The 19453-nt window shown below is 37.8% G+C and overlaps 3 protein-coding genes across 3 annotated transcripts; 1 reads left to right on the plus strand and 2 right to left on the minus strand.

Annotated features, from left to right (window-relative positions):
• Window positions 1-1802: 1802 nt before the first annotated feature.
• Window positions 1803-8500, plus strand: LOC129441997 (dynein light chain Tctex-type protein 2B). Its single transcript, XM_055201770.2, has 3 exons — window positions 1803-1953; window positions 2322-2415; window positions 5859-8500. The coding sequence occupies exon 3, from the start codon at window positions 5870-5872 to the stop codon at window positions 6542-6544; it is 675 nt and encodes a 224-aa protein (XP_055057745.2). The 5' UTR covers window positions 1803-1953; window positions 2322-2415; window positions 5859-5869; the 3' UTR covers window positions 6545-8500.
• Window positions 8075-13333, minus strand: plk3 (polo-like kinase 3 (Drosophila)). The gene is made up of 15 exons (XM_055201768.2): window positions 13023-13333; window positions 12138-12245; window positions 11933-12049; window positions 11725-11854; window positions 11550-11637; window positions 11369-11464; window positions 11040-11238; window positions 10817-10943; window positions 10621-10733; window positions 10417-10534; window positions 10232-10315; window positions 9985-10147; window positions 9647-9776; window positions 9438-9551; window positions 8075-9354 (listed from the first exon to the last, which is right to left on the minus strand). The coding sequence occupies exons 1-15, from the start codon at window positions 13233-13235 to the stop codon at window positions 9157-9159; spliced, it is 1998 nt and encodes a 665-aa protein (XP_055057743.2). The 5' UTR covers window positions 13236-13333; the 3' UTR covers window positions 8075-9156.
• A 1087-nt stretch (window positions 13334-14420) lies between these two features.
• On the minus strand, window positions 14421-17535 carry cacybp (calcyclin binding protein). Its single transcript, XM_073874118.1, has 6 exons — window positions 17373-17535; window positions 16873-17086; window positions 16421-16517; window positions 15802-15905; window positions 15615-15705; window positions 14421-14880 (listed from the first exon to the last, which is right to left on the minus strand). The coding sequence occupies exons 1-6, from the start codon at window positions 17388-17390 to the stop codon at window positions 14721-14723; spliced, it is 684 nt and encodes a 227-aa protein (XP_073730219.1). The 5' UTR covers window positions 17391-17535; the 3' UTR covers window positions 14421-14720.
• Window positions 17536-19453: the final 1918 nt, after the last annotated feature.

The raw sequence follows: 19453 nt of genomic DNA on the forward strand, positions 1-19453 counted from the left end.
TTGCGTTACTTTACTCGTTACTTCAGAAATGTAATATTATTACATAATGCGCGTTACTTGTAATGCGTTACCCCCAACACTGGTCTTGATACGTTTACTAAAAATTAAAAGCTAACCTTTGGCTACAAGCGAACTATACCACGGCCACTCGACTTCAACGTCATCACCACCAAGCCCCCGACAGCTCTTTCAAAATGTACCCTAATAATAAAATATTTGGTGGATGAATCTTTGTTGGAAATCGTGCCCATGTTGCATTGTTTTTTAGATCTTCATGCATGATGATATTTAAAGGCCCCAACAAAGTTTGTAGTCCGAAAAGCAACTTGTTAGCAACCTCCACATTTTAAAAAGTAATGAGAGGCGGGAGTTTTACTAGCGTGTTTCATGTTATAGAATAAAACATGAAAATATCTTGGGCTTATGTTAACCTAAGATCTTATTTAAGGCATTTAACCAAAACCCCACTGACTTTGGGAAGATGGAACCGGAAATGCAAAATGCTAACACACTTCCAGGTTTTGCCTACAAAAACACAGCATCCCCGCCATAGATATACATAATAAAGGCTAGATGTCTCATCTGCACCTGGCTGCCATCTTGTCACAGTCAGCTCGCTCACTCATAACAATGTGTTTCAATGGTGCATGTACTTTTTAAATAACTTGCTCAATTGTCTACCGATTTTCAAACTGTTTGGTTTGTTATAAACATCAGAGATGTGCTTATGACACTGCATAGGCTGTCAAGAGAATTATAGAGAATTATAGCCATGTTAATAACGTTTGTAAGAAACCAAACCATTTGTAAATCCGTCAAGATTTCAGCGAGATAAGAGCAATTGTGTTCGTGCAGATCACTCTCTTTACATCAGGTACCACAGAGCCCGACAGAAAGCTTGCCTGTAACAAGATGGCCGCCGGTGATGATGTTAGAGACTCTGCCGTAAGACATCTAGCCTTTATTATGTATATCTATCTCCGCAGCACTTTATTTGCGTATTATGTGTTTAGACATCATGTGACATCTCCGACTACAGGCCTGGCATGCATTATATAGCATTTTAGCCATGTTCTCAGATCCGTGTGAATGGGATGGTTCACTGGCTAGTGGCTACGTTTACCTGCAACCAAATAATTTGTTTGTAATCAGATTGATGGCTCAATCTTAATGTGAACACCTTAATCTGTTTTTTATGTCAATTGGGATGGTTTTGTTACACGTATCTGGCAATGCTGTATGTGGAGTATCTGGCAAGACGTTTTGTTTGGATTCCACTGTTATGTACACGTAAACATTGGAGTGCAATGCTTAGGGAACATATAAACTGTACTGTCGTAATTGGTGCATATAAACATAGTTATTGTCTTTTGTGTGCAAAACTTCAAAAACACCAAGGAAAACACTTATGTTTTAGTACTATGTTTTCAAGTGAACCCTTAATCGTTTTTTGTTTTCTAAAAAGATACCAAGAGTTGTTTTCAGAAAATCTATATTGAATTAGGTTTGTTTTGTTTTTAAAGCATATTTTCTTAGATTTATGCCTAAACTAAGAAAATAATTATTCATCAATGGGGCAGCAAGTCAATTCATTCAAATACGGTTAAACAAATGTAATTTTTGCTGACTACACTGGACACCAGCCATGTATGTTCTTAAGCGTATCAGACTGCAGTGGAAGGTTTGAATGAAAAGCTTTCCATGACTACCAAGCAAGTTCGTGGCATTCAGCCAGCTCCCCCAATGCTCTGTGCGAATGATTGCCTGGCTTGCAGGGCGTTTGTTTGGTGTGCCTGTCCGTAAAAACCCTTCTGACAATAATTTACAGGACCCGTTTACCTACAAATACACTTGCAACAGTAAGTGTGGTCCACTTCAGTCACAACATCAGTTACGAACAGCCTCCCTCACCGGAATACAATGAGATTTATATTTTAAAGCGCTTTGTAACACGTAAGTAAATTGACCATATGGTAAACAAATATTTTAAGCGATGAGTAGATTTTAGGCGATAATGTTAAAACTATGGAGTAGATGTTGTTACCTGCCCTGGACTGTAGATGGTTAAGTTCTCTCATCTCTGACTCAACAACTGTAGCCTGTTGATTCTTGCTATACTTGTCATTGCTGACCATAAAGATGTGCTCATTGACAATCATTTCATCTGACTGAAAGTGTACAACAGCATTTTGCTCAGATTCATTTTTACTTTTATGGGTTTCATGTACTTGCATCACAAGCTACAACTCTCGTACATGAGTATGTAGTGGGAAATTGTGGTGTATATATGTTTTGGTATATAGATTGTTATCTCTCAACAGTTCTGCGGAGAAGCGGAGAGGTAAACCCGAGGTGTAATACACCGTTGACTCACACTGAAGTCTCAACACGAACAAGAACTTACTGTACAGACAGGTGGGAACTTCCCATAAAGAAGTGTTTTATACCTCACCTCATACTCTGAAAGACCTTTGGGTCATTTTCAGGAGAAAAGGATTGAAACACGTGCCCAAAGCAACCCCTTACGAAAATTGACCATGGTTTTAAAACCAAAAAACCATGGTTATTATAGTAAAACCATGGTAACCACAAACAACCATGGTTTTAACAATTATGTTTTTCAAAAACCATATAGTTAAACCATGGCTAGTGTAGTAAAACCATAGACTTGCTGATAGTAATCAATACACCAAAAAAACATGGTTACGACACTTTTACCACAATAAAACCATGGTTAATTTCCGTAAGGGACGTTTTTCATTTATTACTATTAACTTTCTGCGACTTTTGGGACTGGTAAATAAATGATTTCAGATTAAAGTTAATATTCTCTCTGTTATAAAATATTGCTGACCTAGCTAGCAATTTTGCATTTAAAAAGCATCTAATAGCCATCCAAACACAGCCCAGACGTCTATGCTAAAACAAGGCAAAATTTGGGCTGTCATTAAAAATTTTATTGACTTCTAACCAAAAATAAATACATGAAAACACTGTTGACTTTGCTTACATGTTGGATATCATACACATTGCTAGTATTTTTTTATTAATTATTATTTTGGAAAAAATGACATGTAATCAAATTCAAATTTGTATAGGGTCTATAGCAGCGGTCTCCAACATGGTGCCCGCAGGTTCTGAATAGCCACAATTTGAATATTTATTTATTATATATTTTTATATTAGCTTGCTGTTTTATGTATGTTAAACGATTAGTCAATTTTCTTAAAAAAATAAAAACATGATAATTTACTCACCACCATGTCATCCAAAATGTTGATGTCTTTTTTGTTCAGTTGAGAAGAAATTATGTTTTTTAAAGAAAACATTCCAGGACTTTTCTCATTTTAATGGACTTTAATGGACCCCAACACTTAACAGTTTTAATGCAGTTTAAAATTGCAGTTTCGACAGACTTTAAACGATCTCAAACGAGGCATAAGGGTCTTATCTAGGTAAACGATTGTCATTTTTGACAAGAAAAATAAAAAATATGCACTTTTAAACCACAACTTCTCTTCTTCCTCCGGTCCTGTGATGCACCAGCGCGACTTCACGTAATTGTGTAGTGTCATCGAAAGGCCACGTGTTACATGAAACACATTTGCGGACCATTTTAAACAATAAACTGACACAAAGACATTAATTAATGTCATTCAACATACAACAACGTCAAAATGGTCCTCTTTCTCCACACTTGTAAACACTGGGGCGTAGTTTCGATACATCATCCGTGACCTCTTGACAAAATGACGTATTACGTGAGGTCACGCTGGCACGTCACACGACCGGAGGAAGACGAGAAGTTTAAGTGGTTTAAAAGTGCATATTTTTCTTGCCAAAAATGAAAATCGTTTCGCTCGATAAGACCCTTTTGCCTCGTTTGAGATCATTTAGTCCTTTGAAACTGCAATTTTAAACCGCATTAAAACTGTTAAGTGTTGGAGTCCATTAAAGTCCATTAAAATTAGAATCCTGGAATGTTTTCCTCAAAAAACATAATTTCTTCCCGACTGAACAAAGAAAGACAACATTTTGGATAACATGGTGGTGAGTAAATTATCTGGATTTTTTTTTTTTTAAGAAAATTGACTAATCCTTTAACATTTTAAACAATGATAAAGCATACCAACAAGTAAAATAAAATAAAATCAACAAGTAAAACCAAAAAAAGGTTTAAGTAGACTATATCAAAAAAGCAACCCAGTCTCACGGAGTTGCGTATAAATAGCAAAAAGTGTAAAAATCGTGCAATACATACGCCAAATTCCACTTTGGCGTGCATATGATATGCCAGTCCTTCCTATCACTTAAACGTTGCATCTTTTTTTTTCGTTTTATTTTTTTGGTTTCTCAATTTTTTTGCTATTTTTTTACCATTTTCGCTTGGGTTTAGGGTTAGAACAACTTTTTGTTATATAAAAATGACATCCTAACCCAAACCCCAACTCTAACCCCAACTCCAAACAACCATGGCTTAAATATGGACAAAAACATGGAGAAACCTGTATATTAAATAACCTCATTAAGCAAATCTAACCCTAAACCCAAGCGAAAATTGTTTAAAAAACAGAAAAAATTGAGAAACCAATAAATAAAACGACAAAAAAGATGCACCGTTTAAGTGAATGGGAAGGACTGGTGTATCATATGCACGCCAAAATGGTTTTTACACTTCGTGCTATTTATACGCATCTACATGAGACTGGGTAGCAAAAAAGTAGCCCTCCAGATGTGGTAGCCCTTGCTCACAAAAATGTTGGAGACCCCTGGCCTATAGTTAACCTAAATGGTGAAATGACGGCTATTATTTGCTGGAAAAAGAAATATGTTTACATTAACAAATAATATAATGCTTTTTGTCCACGTAGAGATTAACTTCCAAACTTGCAGCTGCTTGACATATTGTCAACACTGCAGTTTCGCTTTAAATGTAAGACTTTGATCTCTTCTTTACTCATATAATTTAGTATATTTCTCTTTATAGAATAATTGTTGTGGTATACTTCACAAACACAATGACATTTATTGTCAAAAAGTGCTAATACATCATTTATTTAGTTTTTCACTAAACAAAAAGCCTAGCTTTTTGTCACATATGCCTTGTGCAATACAATCCAGCTGTCTGGGTTACTCATGTTGCTTAGACACACTTAAGATAACAATGTTTTACTTGCATTTGTGACTCAGTCTTACTAAGTCACTTTTACCATTCTTTAGCCTGAGGTTTAAATGACCTAACCAGAATAAAACACACACGCATTGTCTGTTAAGCTGTACAAGGGCCACATTTTCAGCAGTACTTTTGTGACCCTTAACCGACTTCAGACATGATTTAATTCACACCCTGTCTCATTGAGTTATCAACAGTTAACATCTCAGTTAATGTTAAAGGGAAGAGCGCTTAGTCTCACACCTGAATGAATTAGCATCAACTAAATCATTTAACTCACATTTCACACATTTAATCATCCTGTAAGTCCCGTAATCTTTTTCAATAAATACATCATTCTCAGGAAAGTGTTACTTGCATCCCCATGACCACAAATAAATATGTAACTAAATCACATTATTTGACAGATTTGCGTAAGATTATGTACCCCCGCTTCACTGGGGCAGTACCCTTTCATAAACTACATCTTAAATAGTTTATATTAGTACCTCAGAAGAATATATATATTGGTATCAAATGTATACAAACCTTTACCTTATGAAACATATTAGGACCTTTTAATGGGTATGCCACAGTAACAGCTAGGGTACACATGTCAATTTTTTTAACAGCGTTTATACTGAATATTAAAAAAATTGCAAAATACATGTTTTCTTTACCCATTACCCATGTTTTATTTCCACAGATTTCTTTATCATGGCTGATAAACCTCTGCCACTGTCTCAGGAGACTTTAGCTCAGTTCAATCGTTCCCTGGCCACCGAATCAGGCCCTCCCGCACCCCCGAGACGACGTCTGGGCTCTATGTCTACACGCCGCAGCTCCAAAGAGCAACCACACCACAGGCCGACGCTCCTCAGAACCATGACGGGCCTTTCATCCGACTCGTCTTTCTTGAGTCCCACCGTTAGCCATTCTCACATGGGCAAGAGGTTTTCCTTGGCCGGCTGGCAGCAAGGAGGAAGATTAAGTTTCTCTGGTTTGTACGTCCCCCAACCCATCCAGGAGGTCCACGTGGAGAACACCTACAGGATGGGTCCTGAAGAAGGTAGCCGCTTTAGCACCAGCAGGACCCATCAGATCACAAAAGCCACTTTGGAGAGTTTTTTGGACGGCGTGCGTTACAGTCCTGACAGTTGTGGCCAGCTGTGTCAGATGTTAACAGATCTGTTGCTCAGTAAGCTGAAAGACGTCAACCCGCCACGCTATAAACTTGTTTGTCAGGTGGTGGTCGGGCAGAGCGGTGAGCACGGTCTGGGGGTGGCCAGCCGCAGTTTGCTCAATTCAGAGACTGACAATTACACATCTGCAGTTTTTCAAAACCAGTCACTGTTTGCTGTGGCTATAGTACACGGCGTGTATTTTGAATGAAAGCTACCACCATGCTACCATGTTTATTCAACATGTTGATTTTTAAATGTAATTCAATGCATGTTTAATTATGTTGAGCAAGGGCTACCACAATGGATAAATCAATCTGGAGGGCTACTTTTTGATATTTATCTACTCAAAACGTTTTTGTTTTACTTATGTTTTATCATTGTTTAAAATGTTAAAATGCATAAAAGAAGCCAAGCGAATATAAAAAATATGCAATAAATACAGGGTTTCCCACACCTTAGTTAACTTCAAATTAAAGGACCTTTCAAGGACTTTCCAGGTCCAATACCCTCAAATTCAAGGACTTGGGCTGCGTTCCACTCCAGTTTTTTCCCTAAACACTTCCACTTGGGGGAATCCCTGTTGCCATTTTGAAGTGCGTTCCACTTCGTCAAGTGGACGAGGGAAGTTTATATGGACAGACCCTCGCTCCCTTAATTTTGACAGAGGGAGTGAGTCTACTTCATATGTACACTTCAGGCAGCTCCATATACCACAATGCAACATGATTGTGAACGTCACTTAAGCAGTTCGCGCTTTGCACAGTTCAAATGATGGAGGGGCGATCTCCACTTTCCATGTGATCAAGGGCTTAGAGCGATCCATTTGAACCTACTTCAAGTGTTCCCGCAGTAGTGGGCACTCGTACAACGTAAGCAATGACATACATCCGAGTGAACGAGACTGAGGGAAGTTAACAAAGGAAGGTGATAAAAAACAAACTGGAACGCCAATGTGCGGACACATTTCAAGTGAGAGCAAGGTTACATCGTGTTACCTTTTAAGATGCATTGTTACAGTTCCCTTGCGAGGGAACTCGCGCTGCATCACTGTGGTAAAACTTTTGGGACGCCTCCAGGGGTAAGTCCATCTGAATGTGTATATCAAATTCAACCAATGGTGAAGCTTAACGACAAAGACAGGGTGACGCGGGAGCCAGGAAGTATATCGCTATCTGAAATATTGCCAAAGATGGCGTTACAGGTACGCACAAAGTATGGCAAGGGAGAAGCAGCGTCTCGTTCCCTTCTCAGGAAACAACAGTTACATAAGTAACCGGAGACGTTTTCATTTGTAAAACACAACTATGCAAAAAAGCATTTTGGTATGAATCAACATTCACATACAAAAGATATAAGCATTTAAAGCGAACAGTTTAGCATGTGTGCCTAAAAAGTCTAGAATTTTTATGATATTATCCTACATTACACAGGGAATAATATGGATTTTTTCCAGAAAACTTGCATAAAATAGATTCAAGCACTTTCAATGAACTGTATCCATTTTCAAAAACTTGGGGCCTTCAAGGGCCTTGAATTTCACCCCAAGATTCACAAACTTTCAAGGATTTCAAGGACTCGTGGGAACCCTGTAAATATTACATTTGAGACCATTAATAGAATGTTCTTTGGCGGGCACCTCACAGACTCTGTGCGGGCAACCTGGTGCCCGGGGGCACCATGTTGGATACCACTGATGTAAACACATCATTCTTAAAATCAAGAGGCGAACAAAGCAGCGTTATATTTTCAATAAACTTTATTCCTCCCACTCTCCCAATACATAAAAAGTGATCATACTGAACATTTCCCAGTGCTGACACCGTACAATTATGTTACATCAATAAATAAAAAACTATAAATAAAAAAATAAATAGAACACGTGCCACAATTAATTAGATAATACTAGTAAGGATTTGTCTGAGAGGGTAATGGCTTTCACAATGTTGGTATTTTTAACACTTATTTAACACTTACAGCCAGGTCACAGTATCGAGGACATTATGGTTACTTATGATGGAGCTTGTAAAGTAAACAAAGCTGGAGGCACACTGAATACATAGTCTTTTTCCTCAAGTACAGACATTAAGGATATAATCACTTTTTTAAGAGCAAAAAGCTTATATCGGGTGTGTATTTGTAGTGTTTTTTCCTTCCCACACTCCTGTCCAAATCAAATTCGAACCGATTTCTTCAGCCCCTCTCGTTCCCTTCGTGACTTCAGCTCGAGATCCAGAAGGGCCCGTTATTGCACAGAGGAATCCATCGGAAAGGCACTTTAGTCACTCCTCCATGAACTGCTGTTCGTCCGATAGCCGACCTCAGCCATTCGCCTCTGCCATCTTTAAAACGTTTTAAAAGAATAACCATTTGGTGTTCGTAGCTCTGTGTGCTACTTAGTGAAATAAAATGTATTCTTAAAAAAGCCAAGTGATCGAGCATAAAAAGCCAAGACCGTCTTGCAAGTGTTCGGACACTTGAGCAAAGCCGGTCGCTTAAGAACCCGGTGAGTTTTATGCCATCTGCACTTCAGTCCAGCTAAAAACTAAAAATAACAGGCTCGGATTTTGGTCGTGCACACTGTGAGTCAAGCTGGTAGTGTGATACTGTCGGTGTGGGCTCAGTTGCGAAATCAAAGAAACGGAAATCAAAATAGTGCACCATAGTTCAAAGAGGCCAGCTGAGGGCCAAGGACAGGAGATCTTCGTGGCAATGTGGAAGCTTTTCCCCTAATTTCGTTTAGTCTTTTTTTTGCTTCTGAAAATGAAGCGTTAAGCAGCAAATACGAAGCGGAACGCCGGTTCCACAGGTTCGTAAAGTCCGTTACGCGTTGGTGTAGTGCTGAAGAAGCTGTACCACATAATGAAGCCGCTGGCGAAGCTCAGAGGAGCAGCCCCATTCGGACAGCACGCTCAGAGGATAAGAATAAGAGGTGCGATCCTTGCTAATAAACGTCAGCAGGTATGACGAGTCCGAGTTCTTGCTTAAGATGACCTTTGTGTGATCCGTGTAAAAGTTCACCTGTTGGAGAACAGAGCATTAATGGAAGCATTCAAAATGGGTTTCATTCTCCTTTAACAAAAACATTAGCATCACTTGCTTACCTGTAGGGTTCGGTTGTCAAAGAGCATGACTAAGGCGTGATCAGTCTTAATCCACTGCAGTAATAATGGAGAAGAGCTTGGAGGTGGCTGGTCATCACAGTTGATGTCTCCACCCTAGAGACAGGAGAGAAATTTAGTATCAAAAAATACTTTGTAGTATAGACCTAGACCTCACCTAGAATGTAAATTAAGAAGATTTAAGGACTAACCTCCATCAAGTTCTGCTCCATGTAGTTAGCCATCAAATCCACAATGTGTTTTTGACTCTGGAGCTTCTCTGGCAACGCCTCAGCCGGGAAGGTGAAGTGCTTGTTGTTTGTCAAACAGTAACGTACAGTTCTGTTAAATAAAAAAAGCAGCCGATTAAGTATTACGCTCTCACACATACTAAAGCTACTTAACACAAATGTCAAAACTTGGCCTATTTAAAGATTTGTTTTGAGACTCTGAGCTTTCATTGACCCATATACACTCCAAAAACCTTCAGACAAATTCCAAACTGGAGCCTCGAGAGGTACAGAAAAGGAAAAAGACCTCGCTTTCGTACCTGCGTTGGTCACACAAGCTCAGGTGAGTGCCTTCGTTGAAGAGGACGCCGACATTTTGATTAGAGAGTTGGTAACCGAAGCCGTATTTGTTGGAGTAGTCCACCCACTTGGTTACCCAGACGAAAGGCTTGGGTTTAGAGAGACACGGTGGGTTTCTTGAAGCTGGAGGGGGAAAGGAAAATATTTGAGCATGCACGGTCAAAGTAAACTCTTGCACTTAAATGCGAACGGAGTGTGGGAACAAACCTGTCGGCATGGAAGACAAGCAGTTGTTGAGAACCTTCATGGCAGACTCGGCGACGACAGCAGGGGTTGGGATATCATCGGAAGCTAAGGGAAAGTCAAGGATTTATTTTAACACATGCTTGTTTGTGATATTCACCCATCTATTTGTTGTAAGTCTATGCAAAGTAACTTAAATGGTCTCCTACCATCAGTGCTGCTGGCGACGGTGCCTTTAAAAGAACGGGATGCAGATTTCCTAGACTCCTCCTCGGCTGGGGTGTCTTGAGGACCGGAGCTTGCAAGTTGAACCGTTGGGGATGTGGCCTGAATATAAAGAGAAAGTTACATTTAAAACAAAAGCTCAAATGATCAACAAAAATGACTTTCTACAAAAGTGAAAACATCAATACCTCATTCACACCCATAGTCTTGTAGCTCATCTGTCGACCGATGGAGTGCTTGACCATGCCTGACACCAGTTTTGAGATGTCATCTTTCTCCTCACATTGGGTCTTCTCAACCACTGCAATCACATTTCACACCATTGTAGTCAAATTCTTCCAAAAAATATAAAAAAACAATAAAGCACTTTAACAAGGTACATACCTTTAGATTTCTTCTTGCCGAAGAGGCTCTTCGCCATCTTGGTGAAGAATTTCTTGGCAGGGCTGGGCGGGTTCAATTCAGGTGCCATCACGCAGCTGCTCGGAGGGAGTTTTTCTGGAGTGTAGCCCTAGATTTTTTGGGAAGAAGAAAATGGTTAAGTTAATGAGATCAACATGAATAGAAGCACACAAGATGACTCTTCCAACTAAGTGAGCGCACCAACCTTTGTGAAATACTCGTGTGCCAGTATCTGATCCAGCGTGAGTCGATCGCTTGGGTTTTTCTGTAGGACAGCAGAGATCAGCTTCTGTGCAGCTGGAGTGAGAGACTGAGGAAGGGTGTATTTCACTTCTTTAATACATTTGTAGGTCTCTTTCAAGTCTAAGGTTTCAAAAGGCGGATTTCCACAAAGCAGCGTGTACCTTAAATGGGAAAAATGCTTATTAGAGATAATACCACACTTTGTTCTTCAATATAAGCTTTGTAAATTAAATATATCATATCTACTTATAGTTAAACAGGTGATAAGGAATGCATTTGGGTAAAACTTACATTACGCAACCTAGTGACCAAACATCTGACTCGGTCCCATGACCTTGTCTGTTTAAGACCTCTGGTGCCAAGTAGTTTGGAGTACCACAGATGGTCCTGTTTAAAAAAAAACGTATTATGTTAGAGCATTGACCATCTATTTAACATTATTGTTATTAACAATGGAAGTAGCGACACTTACTTTTTTCTCTGCTCAACGGTTTCCAACTTTGCTGCCAGCCCAAAGTCTCCTAATCTTAAATCCATATTTTCATTCACGAAAAAGTTACCTAAAAAAATAAAGTATTGTAATGTTATCATCTGCATTAATCATATACAAACAAAATGTTTATGCACCAAAAGTGCGAAAAAGTTACCTAGTTTGAGGTCTCTGTGGAGGATGCCTTTGTTGTGGAGGTATTTGAGAGCGGATATAATCTGTTTGAGGTAGTAACGCACTTCGGGGTCTGTCAACGTATGTCTGGCTTTCCAGATGTGCGCCAAAGACTGTAAATATAAAACGTGCGATTTAGATTCAATGTCACTTTCATTATGCGGTATACGAAATGTGTAAAAGCAACTTACCTTTCTGCTGCAAAGTTCAAGGAAGATATAAATGTTGTCTTGGTCCTCGAAATGATGAGAAAACTTCACTACGTGCTTATGATGGAGGCTCTTGTGAAGCTCGATTTCATTAATGATCTGATGGACAAATGCAATGGATATTCATTATTTAGGTTAATAACAACACAAATCTATGTGCGCATTTCTGTGAGGAGCCATTATGTACCTTCTCTCTCTGGTGTGGCTTTGAAACTCTGCTTTGTGGGATAACCTTGACTGCATACATCTTGTTGCTGGCAAGGTCCGTCATTTCATAACATCGTGCAAACCCACCCTAAAAAAATAAAACAAGCACAAAGCCATAAGTACGTGCAAAAATGCTGCAGTTATGTCTTTAAGGTGATGATGCAGATGCTTCGACAATTGATGCAAAGCCAACAATTCTGTAAGATTACAGGTGATGTCTATGTTTGAAAACATAAAACCTTGTCTAGACAGGCACATTTTTTACACAGGGCCAATGTGTTCCAGCACATATACAAAGGAATGACGTATTTGATATCCCACTCGAGCAACCCCTCCTTACAACACAATGATGCAGCAATTTAAACACTGACATTTATACGAGACTTATCATATAACGAAAACACACAAGAGCATCGCTTTGCATGGTTGATCATGGTGAACAGTCTGTTCATTGGCTGGGATGATCATGGGCACTGCAGCATCCCTGCCATTCATTCATTCAATTCATCCATTAACCTTTTCGTGCAAAAAATGAATTAATATTTAAAAACAAAGCTTATGAAATACATCCACGTGCATTTGATTCTGAATGCAAAGACTTGTACATGATGTGCTATTGGCAATAAAAATAAATAAAAAACAGAATCCGCATCAAGCAGGTAGGTTCGAGAACACACGGGCTGGGCGAGTTAATGGTCCAGTGGTTAAGGCGCATCCGAACCCACACGAGACAAGCACGAGACCGACACACCGCGCAACGTCCACGTTTGTGCATATACCAACGAGCGTGATGAAAGCGATCACTTTACTAACAAACATGTTAAAACAAAACCGTGTTTGTCAGCACAAATGAATGTGTAAATACCTTTCCCAAAAGCTTTCCTTTACTGTACGATCTTCCGGTCTTCGCGTCCACCACCACCTGCGCGAGCTCCGGCTTAACGTGTTCGGTTTTACTCCGGTTCGGTTTGGCGGCTGGCTGAGCCGCTTGAGGACGGTCCGGGGACGGCTTGAACAAATCCGGATTCATCATTTTACAGGAAAAACGCTGCGCTGTGGTAAAACAAGCAGTATCCATTCATTAATAGAGACCCTTCGCCCTGGAAACTCCTTTGTGTCAGTCCTAAAACCTGCCGGGCGAAATTCTCCAGTCCTGTGAGTCAAACATGCCCAGAAACTGCATGCTCGCAGTATATAAACGGTCCGTGACGTCACGAACAGAGGCGGGCTGGAGGGCGGAGCCGGAAGGAAAGGAAGAACGTGGTTGGTTGGAAGAGATGCAATCAAAGATCATAGAGACTCGCATGGAAATGCCTTGGAAAAATGAATGAAACCTCAGTGCAAGTCATCCAGAGGTTTATAATCGCGTCAGCGGTGATTGAATGATGATGATGATGATGGTGGTGTCTTTACAGTATTCATTTTCTTTTATCCGTTTACAGGAAGATAGGAGTGTATGAAATTATTTAAATGTGAATACTTGGTAAGCATCGTCAAGTCAGCTTTGCACCATCTATTAAGGGAGCATACAAAGCACAAACTGCGTAAGAGTTGATTCATGTTTTATGCCAACACACTTCATACTGCGCAAAAAGACATGACACAGCGCGAGCGTTTTGTTTTATACTGTATTACGTCATACAGTAGCATCCAGATGTTCATCAGACATATAAAACTATTTCAACCTCATAAAAAAATTATCTTAAAAATGCAAGATTTTTTTATTGCAGGATAAAACAAACATGTCACATCTCAAACATGATACAGTAACAATGGCATGAAGAGTAATATAAAAATTGGTGTGAAGACGAAAAGCATGATAGAGTACATATAAATTAAATTACACACACTGTGTCTTTGTTGTTGTTGTTTTACTCACACAATGTATTTACATCGCAAAGATAAAGCAAAATGACGTCATGGCTGAATGCGAGATGAACAGATAAACTCGCGGTTTCATGCGCCCTCTGGTGGCTAGCAAACAATAAAGCATGGCGTCTGTTTTATTATGGTAGTTTATAAAACGCCAATCTTTAGAATATAGATTATATTTTATATTAGTATTATTTCATTTTATGTTTTAAATGATCAAAACGAATGTAACCAACACTAGTTTCCTCAATGTCCAGTATGTTTTACAGTTTAGATGCAGTGTTTCACATCTAATAACTTCATTCATCTTTCATACATTTTAATTTCCTATAACAGCAATATTTCATATAATTATGGGTCATTAGGCACAATGAAAACCAGGGATGATAAATTAGTTTCAGTTTTTCCATTTATTTTCATTTTTCATTGTGAAGGTACACAGTCCTTGCAGGTGCAATATTGCAACAGATTGAAAATGAACCGAACATTTGTTGACTCTATTACAAATGTAACAACATCAAATTATGTCTTCTTGTCAAAACAACTACAGGAATGGAAACATTTTATCATATCATTCATTAACAAAACAAAAAGTAAAAAAATACATAAAATAATCTTCAAAAAACTGGAATAACATGTACAATGCAGTTGAGCTGAGGTGCTCGTTGTTAAAGCAGATGAGAGAACCGACTCAGAAGTCAAAATCATCTCCTTTGGCCTTCTTCTCCTGAGACTCAACCCAGGCCTTGTTGATAGTACGCTTCATCTCATCATCTCCATCGGTGTAGATCTTCTTCAGCACATTCATCAGCCCAGCACTTGGATCAGCATTCTCCTCCATATTAGGTTTGCTGAAGAGAAATTTTGTATAATGTCAATGTCGAGCACATAACTGGAGCAATACAGATGGCCATGCATTTTACAGTTATTGTACATATGATATCATTATATTACTTTACATTTATTCAGACGTTTGGCGACTTAAAGTGCATTCAAGATGTACCTTTATTTAGTATGTGTGTTCTTTGGGATCAAACACATGACCTTTGCGTTGCAAATGTAATGCTTTAGGTGAGCTACAGAAACTATCGAGTTTTCTTTGTTTAAGTAATTCTGTAAAAGGAAACGTATAATCTAGATTTTATGCAGTTTTAAAGGAACACACCCACACTTTGGGAATCTAGCCCATTCACCCTATCCCCCAGAGCTAGATAAGTCCATACATACCTTTCTCATCTCCGTGCGTGCTGTAACTCTGTCTGACGCAGCCCCCGCTAGCTTAGCTTAGCACAAAGAAAGGAAGTGAATGTCTCCAGCTAGCAAACTGCTCACTTATTGGGAGCAGTTTGCTAGCTGGAGCCATTCACTTTCAGTCTTTGTGCTAAGCTAAGCTAGCGGGGGCTGCGTCAGACAGAGTTACAGCACGCACGGAGATGAGAAAGGTATGTAGGGACTTATCTTACTCTGGGGAATACGGTGAACAAGCCAAATTCCCAAAATGTGGGCATGTTCCTCCAAAGGAAAAGAAAGACATTGTAGAGAATAGGCATGTGTTAAATTATTAACGAAAGTGAATTTTACTCACTCTTTCTCTTTAGATAGTTTTTCTACTTGTGTCAGACAGTCCCATTTTTTTGTTGACTTCTTCTTGCACATGATAAGGACCATGTCTGTTTTAATCTGTAAACAAAACCCATTCACAACAGTGATTTCATTCATCTACCAACTGCATCAAAAAAATCAATCAATTTTAATAATAAAGGAGAAATGACTAATCTTTTTACTGCTCTCTGTTACAATGATGGGATATAAAAGGTTGTTGACTGTCATTTGATGGTTCTTTCCATCCAGATCTTTGACAAGAACATTGAAACCTCTGGAAAAACAAAAGAGCAACGTGTACAGTATTTTAGCATCGAGAATACAATATAAATTGTAGAGCGTTAGATATGCCTAATCTATAAGAAATTAAATGAGGTGTAACTTGACATTGACAGAGTGGTTTGGTCTAGGCAAGGCATAGTATAAATGACAACTTACTTTTCAGAACTCATAGACTAAAAGCAAACTAGTACAACAATTATAACAGTACTTTGCAAAAGTGTTAGGCCACCACTACCTTTGATGTTTTAACATAGATGGTGTGACCATCCATATTTCTTTTTCACTCGCTTTATTGGGATACAAACGAAATATACGTACACAAAATGTAAAAAATTCAAACGAAATGGCTCTTTCTGGAAAACATCAGTATTGAGTTTGACTTCTCTTGACATCAAACAAAATAAAATATAAATGCAAAAACAACAAATCCAATGTTGGCTTAAAGATGTTGACACAGAACTGTATGTTTCCGTGATTGCCAAAAATGCTGTAATTCATTCAACATACCTCTCTGTGAAACTGGTCTCAACATTTTCAGCTGGAATTGTATGGACCCCTTTTAGTGTGATGTAGATTTTGACAAATTTGTCAGATTGGTCCCATCCTAAATAAGAAACACAATGACACTTAAACGGGCTCTTATTATGAGAGTAAATGCACAACTGCATTATTGCATAGTGAATTAGACCTGTGGTTATCAAACTTTTTTGGCGTGCAGCCCCCTTTGTGTACAGTGCATCCCTTTGTGGCTCCCAAAGAAAATGTGACATAAAATATTTTAAAACTTAAAATCAGTTTTAAACAATAACATATAAAATGATACGATATAGTGCTGTAAGTGCACATAATTTATCATAATTTTATTAAATGTCACTAGACTGGGCCCCCACTGGTACAATCTCACAGCCCCCAGTTTGAGAACCATTAAATTTAGAGTGTCTAGCGATATGAACACACACCATAGTTATTAATTTTCACGGTGTATCCCCTAAGTGCTGTATCTCTCGTCTCTCCAGAGTCTTTTTTGGCTTGTTGCTCTTTTATCTGTCTCTTGTGTGTGAGCTCTTTCTCGATCTTCTTCTGCTCTTGTATTAATACGTCCTTCACACGCTGTCGTTCACATTTCTCCAGCAAACTCGTGATCTCTTTAGCATCACTCTCAAGACCGCTGATCTACAGACACAAAAGTTAAGATCAAACATCAAGACAGCACAAGTGACATCTGCAAGCCAGCATCATTGACATTTATGTAAGATGAGGAATTTAGGAATTTTTACTTTACAAAATAAAAAAAAAACATGCTCTTGATCAGCAGCCTCGTGAAAGAAGACTTTAATTTAAAATGATAAGCTATTTATGACAATATTTGAGATCCGCAGTAAGTTACAATGAAAACATAGACATTGCAAAGCACTTATGGTCTCAACAATGAGAGAAGCATAAAAACTGTGCATTTTACCACTTCATTGATATCCATCACTGCCCTTATCCGAAAGAAATCGTATGAAACCTGTTTATGAAGTATTTACTGATTTGATGAACGTGAACTCTGCTTTCAATCTGACACTACGCGTCACTCTGAACTGCATGCAGGGTCGTTTCTAGAAAGATTCTTGCTTCCGGGTCATGATTTCAAAATAAAAGTCAAGTGTTAAAATAAAAGTATTTCAGTATTCTCTGACTAGATTTACTTTGATTCATTTAGCAGACTTTTTTTTATCTCACTCAAACAAATGAGAGAGCATTTAACATTTACAAAACTATATTCACAAGTAAAACTGCATTTGTGGCTAAGTTAACGAATCCCTTGACACAGACTTGAAAGTATAAATATTATATATTAATTGCGATTTTGCGCCGTCTATAAGTTACTTAGGAAATGTGAGATTTTTTAACAAATAAATAAATAAACAAAAACGAACAAATATTTTGTGTTTAAAAAACCCTCATTTTTCTAAAACCTTAAAAAGAAAAAAAAGAAAAAACAAACAAACAAAAACACTTAAAAAATTAAATAAATAATAATAATAAACAGAAATTGTCACAACATCTTAAAGTTAGGATGTGTTACGGCTCATATTTTCAACGGTATGTAACAGCTAAAGTCATTTAACCCTCACAAGTCCCTAGTTTCAACTCTACACTAATGGTCTTTGAATTTATTGCATATATTTAATACATTTATTACTTTTAATTATACAAATATGTATCACGTTTTGTTTACTTTTCCTCTATACATTAATGCTGTGTTTTTTAAGATATGTACTTTTGCACCCATTAACCACAAATTCCCCAACATTTTTATGAAAAAAATAATGATGATCAAAATTTTGTTTCTGGATATTGCTCTAGGTGTTGAACTCTGCCATCTGCTGGCTAGGGATAAACCTAAATGATTACAGTTTAAGAAAGAAATGGCTTTGACCAGCAGAGGGCCACAGAGAACCATTCATTTTTAAGGAGAATTTGAGCTTATTATGGTTAACACTCAATCAGCTTCCAGTATTGATCACATGTTTATAAATAGATTAGAACTTTGCTCAAATGGCCTATCTGTGCAAACTGGTTCTAGTGACCATAATCTTAGTGCAATTGTAAGGAAAACAAAAGTTCCTAAATTGGGTCCAAAAGTAATAATGAAAAGGTCAATCAATTACAATATGAAGATGATGTTAGAAATGCAAATTGGTCAGAGGTAATTCTTCAAAAGGATCCAGTGAAAGCATTTCAGCTTTTTGACCACATTTTTATGACAATTGTAGAAAATCATGCACTAATAAAAACATTTACTGTTCGAAATGTCAACACCCCGTGGTGGTTGGATCAAGAATTAAAAGCTCTTATAAAAGAGAGAGAGATCAAGCTTAACGAGTAGCAATTATATCTTAAGTCAAATCGGACTGGGAGATATATTGTAAATTTAGAAGTTAAATAAGAAGAAAAAGAAATTGTATTATAATTTAAAAAAAATGCTGAAATAAAACATGATAGTAAACAACTATGGAATACACTGAATAATATATTAAGAGGAAATAATAAATCGACCCCAGATTATTTAGAAAATGAAGGTCAATTTTTTACTAAACCAAGTGATATAACAAATCATCTTAATGATTATTTCATATATAAAATACATAATCTTAAAAACACTATACAGCCACACAAGATTAACTTATCAAAAAGACTGATAAATAAGATGATGGAAGGTAAAACATGTAGCTTTAAATTTAAGAAAGTTAGTGATTCTAAAAGTGAATTGCTTTTGATGAATTGTAAAGATAGTCAACACCAGGTGGTTTATCTTAAACATAAATTGCTTAAACCAATAATTACAATCATTGCTCCTATTATTGCTCATGTAATTAATGTGTGTTTTAAGGAGAATATTGCAATCTTGGAAAATATGTGTAGTTGTACCAATACCCAAAAAAAGTCTTTCTCTGAATCAAATAGTAGACCAATAAGTTTATTACCAATTCTTGGTAAAATAATGGAGAGAATAGTTTATGAACAGATTCAATCTTACTTTTTAAATAATGA

Source organism: Misgurnus anguillicaudatus, chromosome 2, assembly GCF_027580225.2.
Source record: "Misgurnus anguillicaudatus chromosome 2, ASM2758022v2, whole genome shotgun sequence".
In the NCBI taxonomy this organism is placed as follows: Eukaryota; Metazoa; Chordata; class Actinopteri; order Cypriniformes; family Cobitidae; genus Misgurnus; species Misgurnus anguillicaudatus.

Coding starts and splice junctions, on each gene's coding strand:
- LOC129441997 (XM_055201770.2), top strand. CDS start 5,870: ATGGCTGATAAACCTCTGCCACTGTCTCAGGAGACTTTAGCTCAGTTC.
- plk3 (XM_055201768.2), bottom strand. CDS start 13,235: ATGGATACTGCTTGTTTTACCACAGCGCAGCGTTTTTCCTGTAAAATG. Junction 12,246..13,022: donor AAGGAAAGCTTTTGGGAAAG/GTATTTACACAT, acceptor TTATTTTTTTAG/GGTGGGTTTGCACGATGTTA. Junction 11,465..11,549: donor ACCGTTGAGCAGAGAAAAAA/GTAAGTGTCGCT, acceptor TTTTTTAAACAG/GACCATCTGTGGTACTCCAA.
- cacybp (XM_073874118.1), bottom strand. Junction 16,518..16,872: donor CGTGAAAATTAATAACTATG/GTGTGTGTTCAT, acceptor TTTCTTATTTAG/GATGGGACCAATCTGACAAA. Junction 15,706..15,801: donor AGAGAGCAGTAAAAAGATTA/GTCATTTCTCCT, acceptor GTTTACAGATTA/AAACAGACATGGTCCTTATC.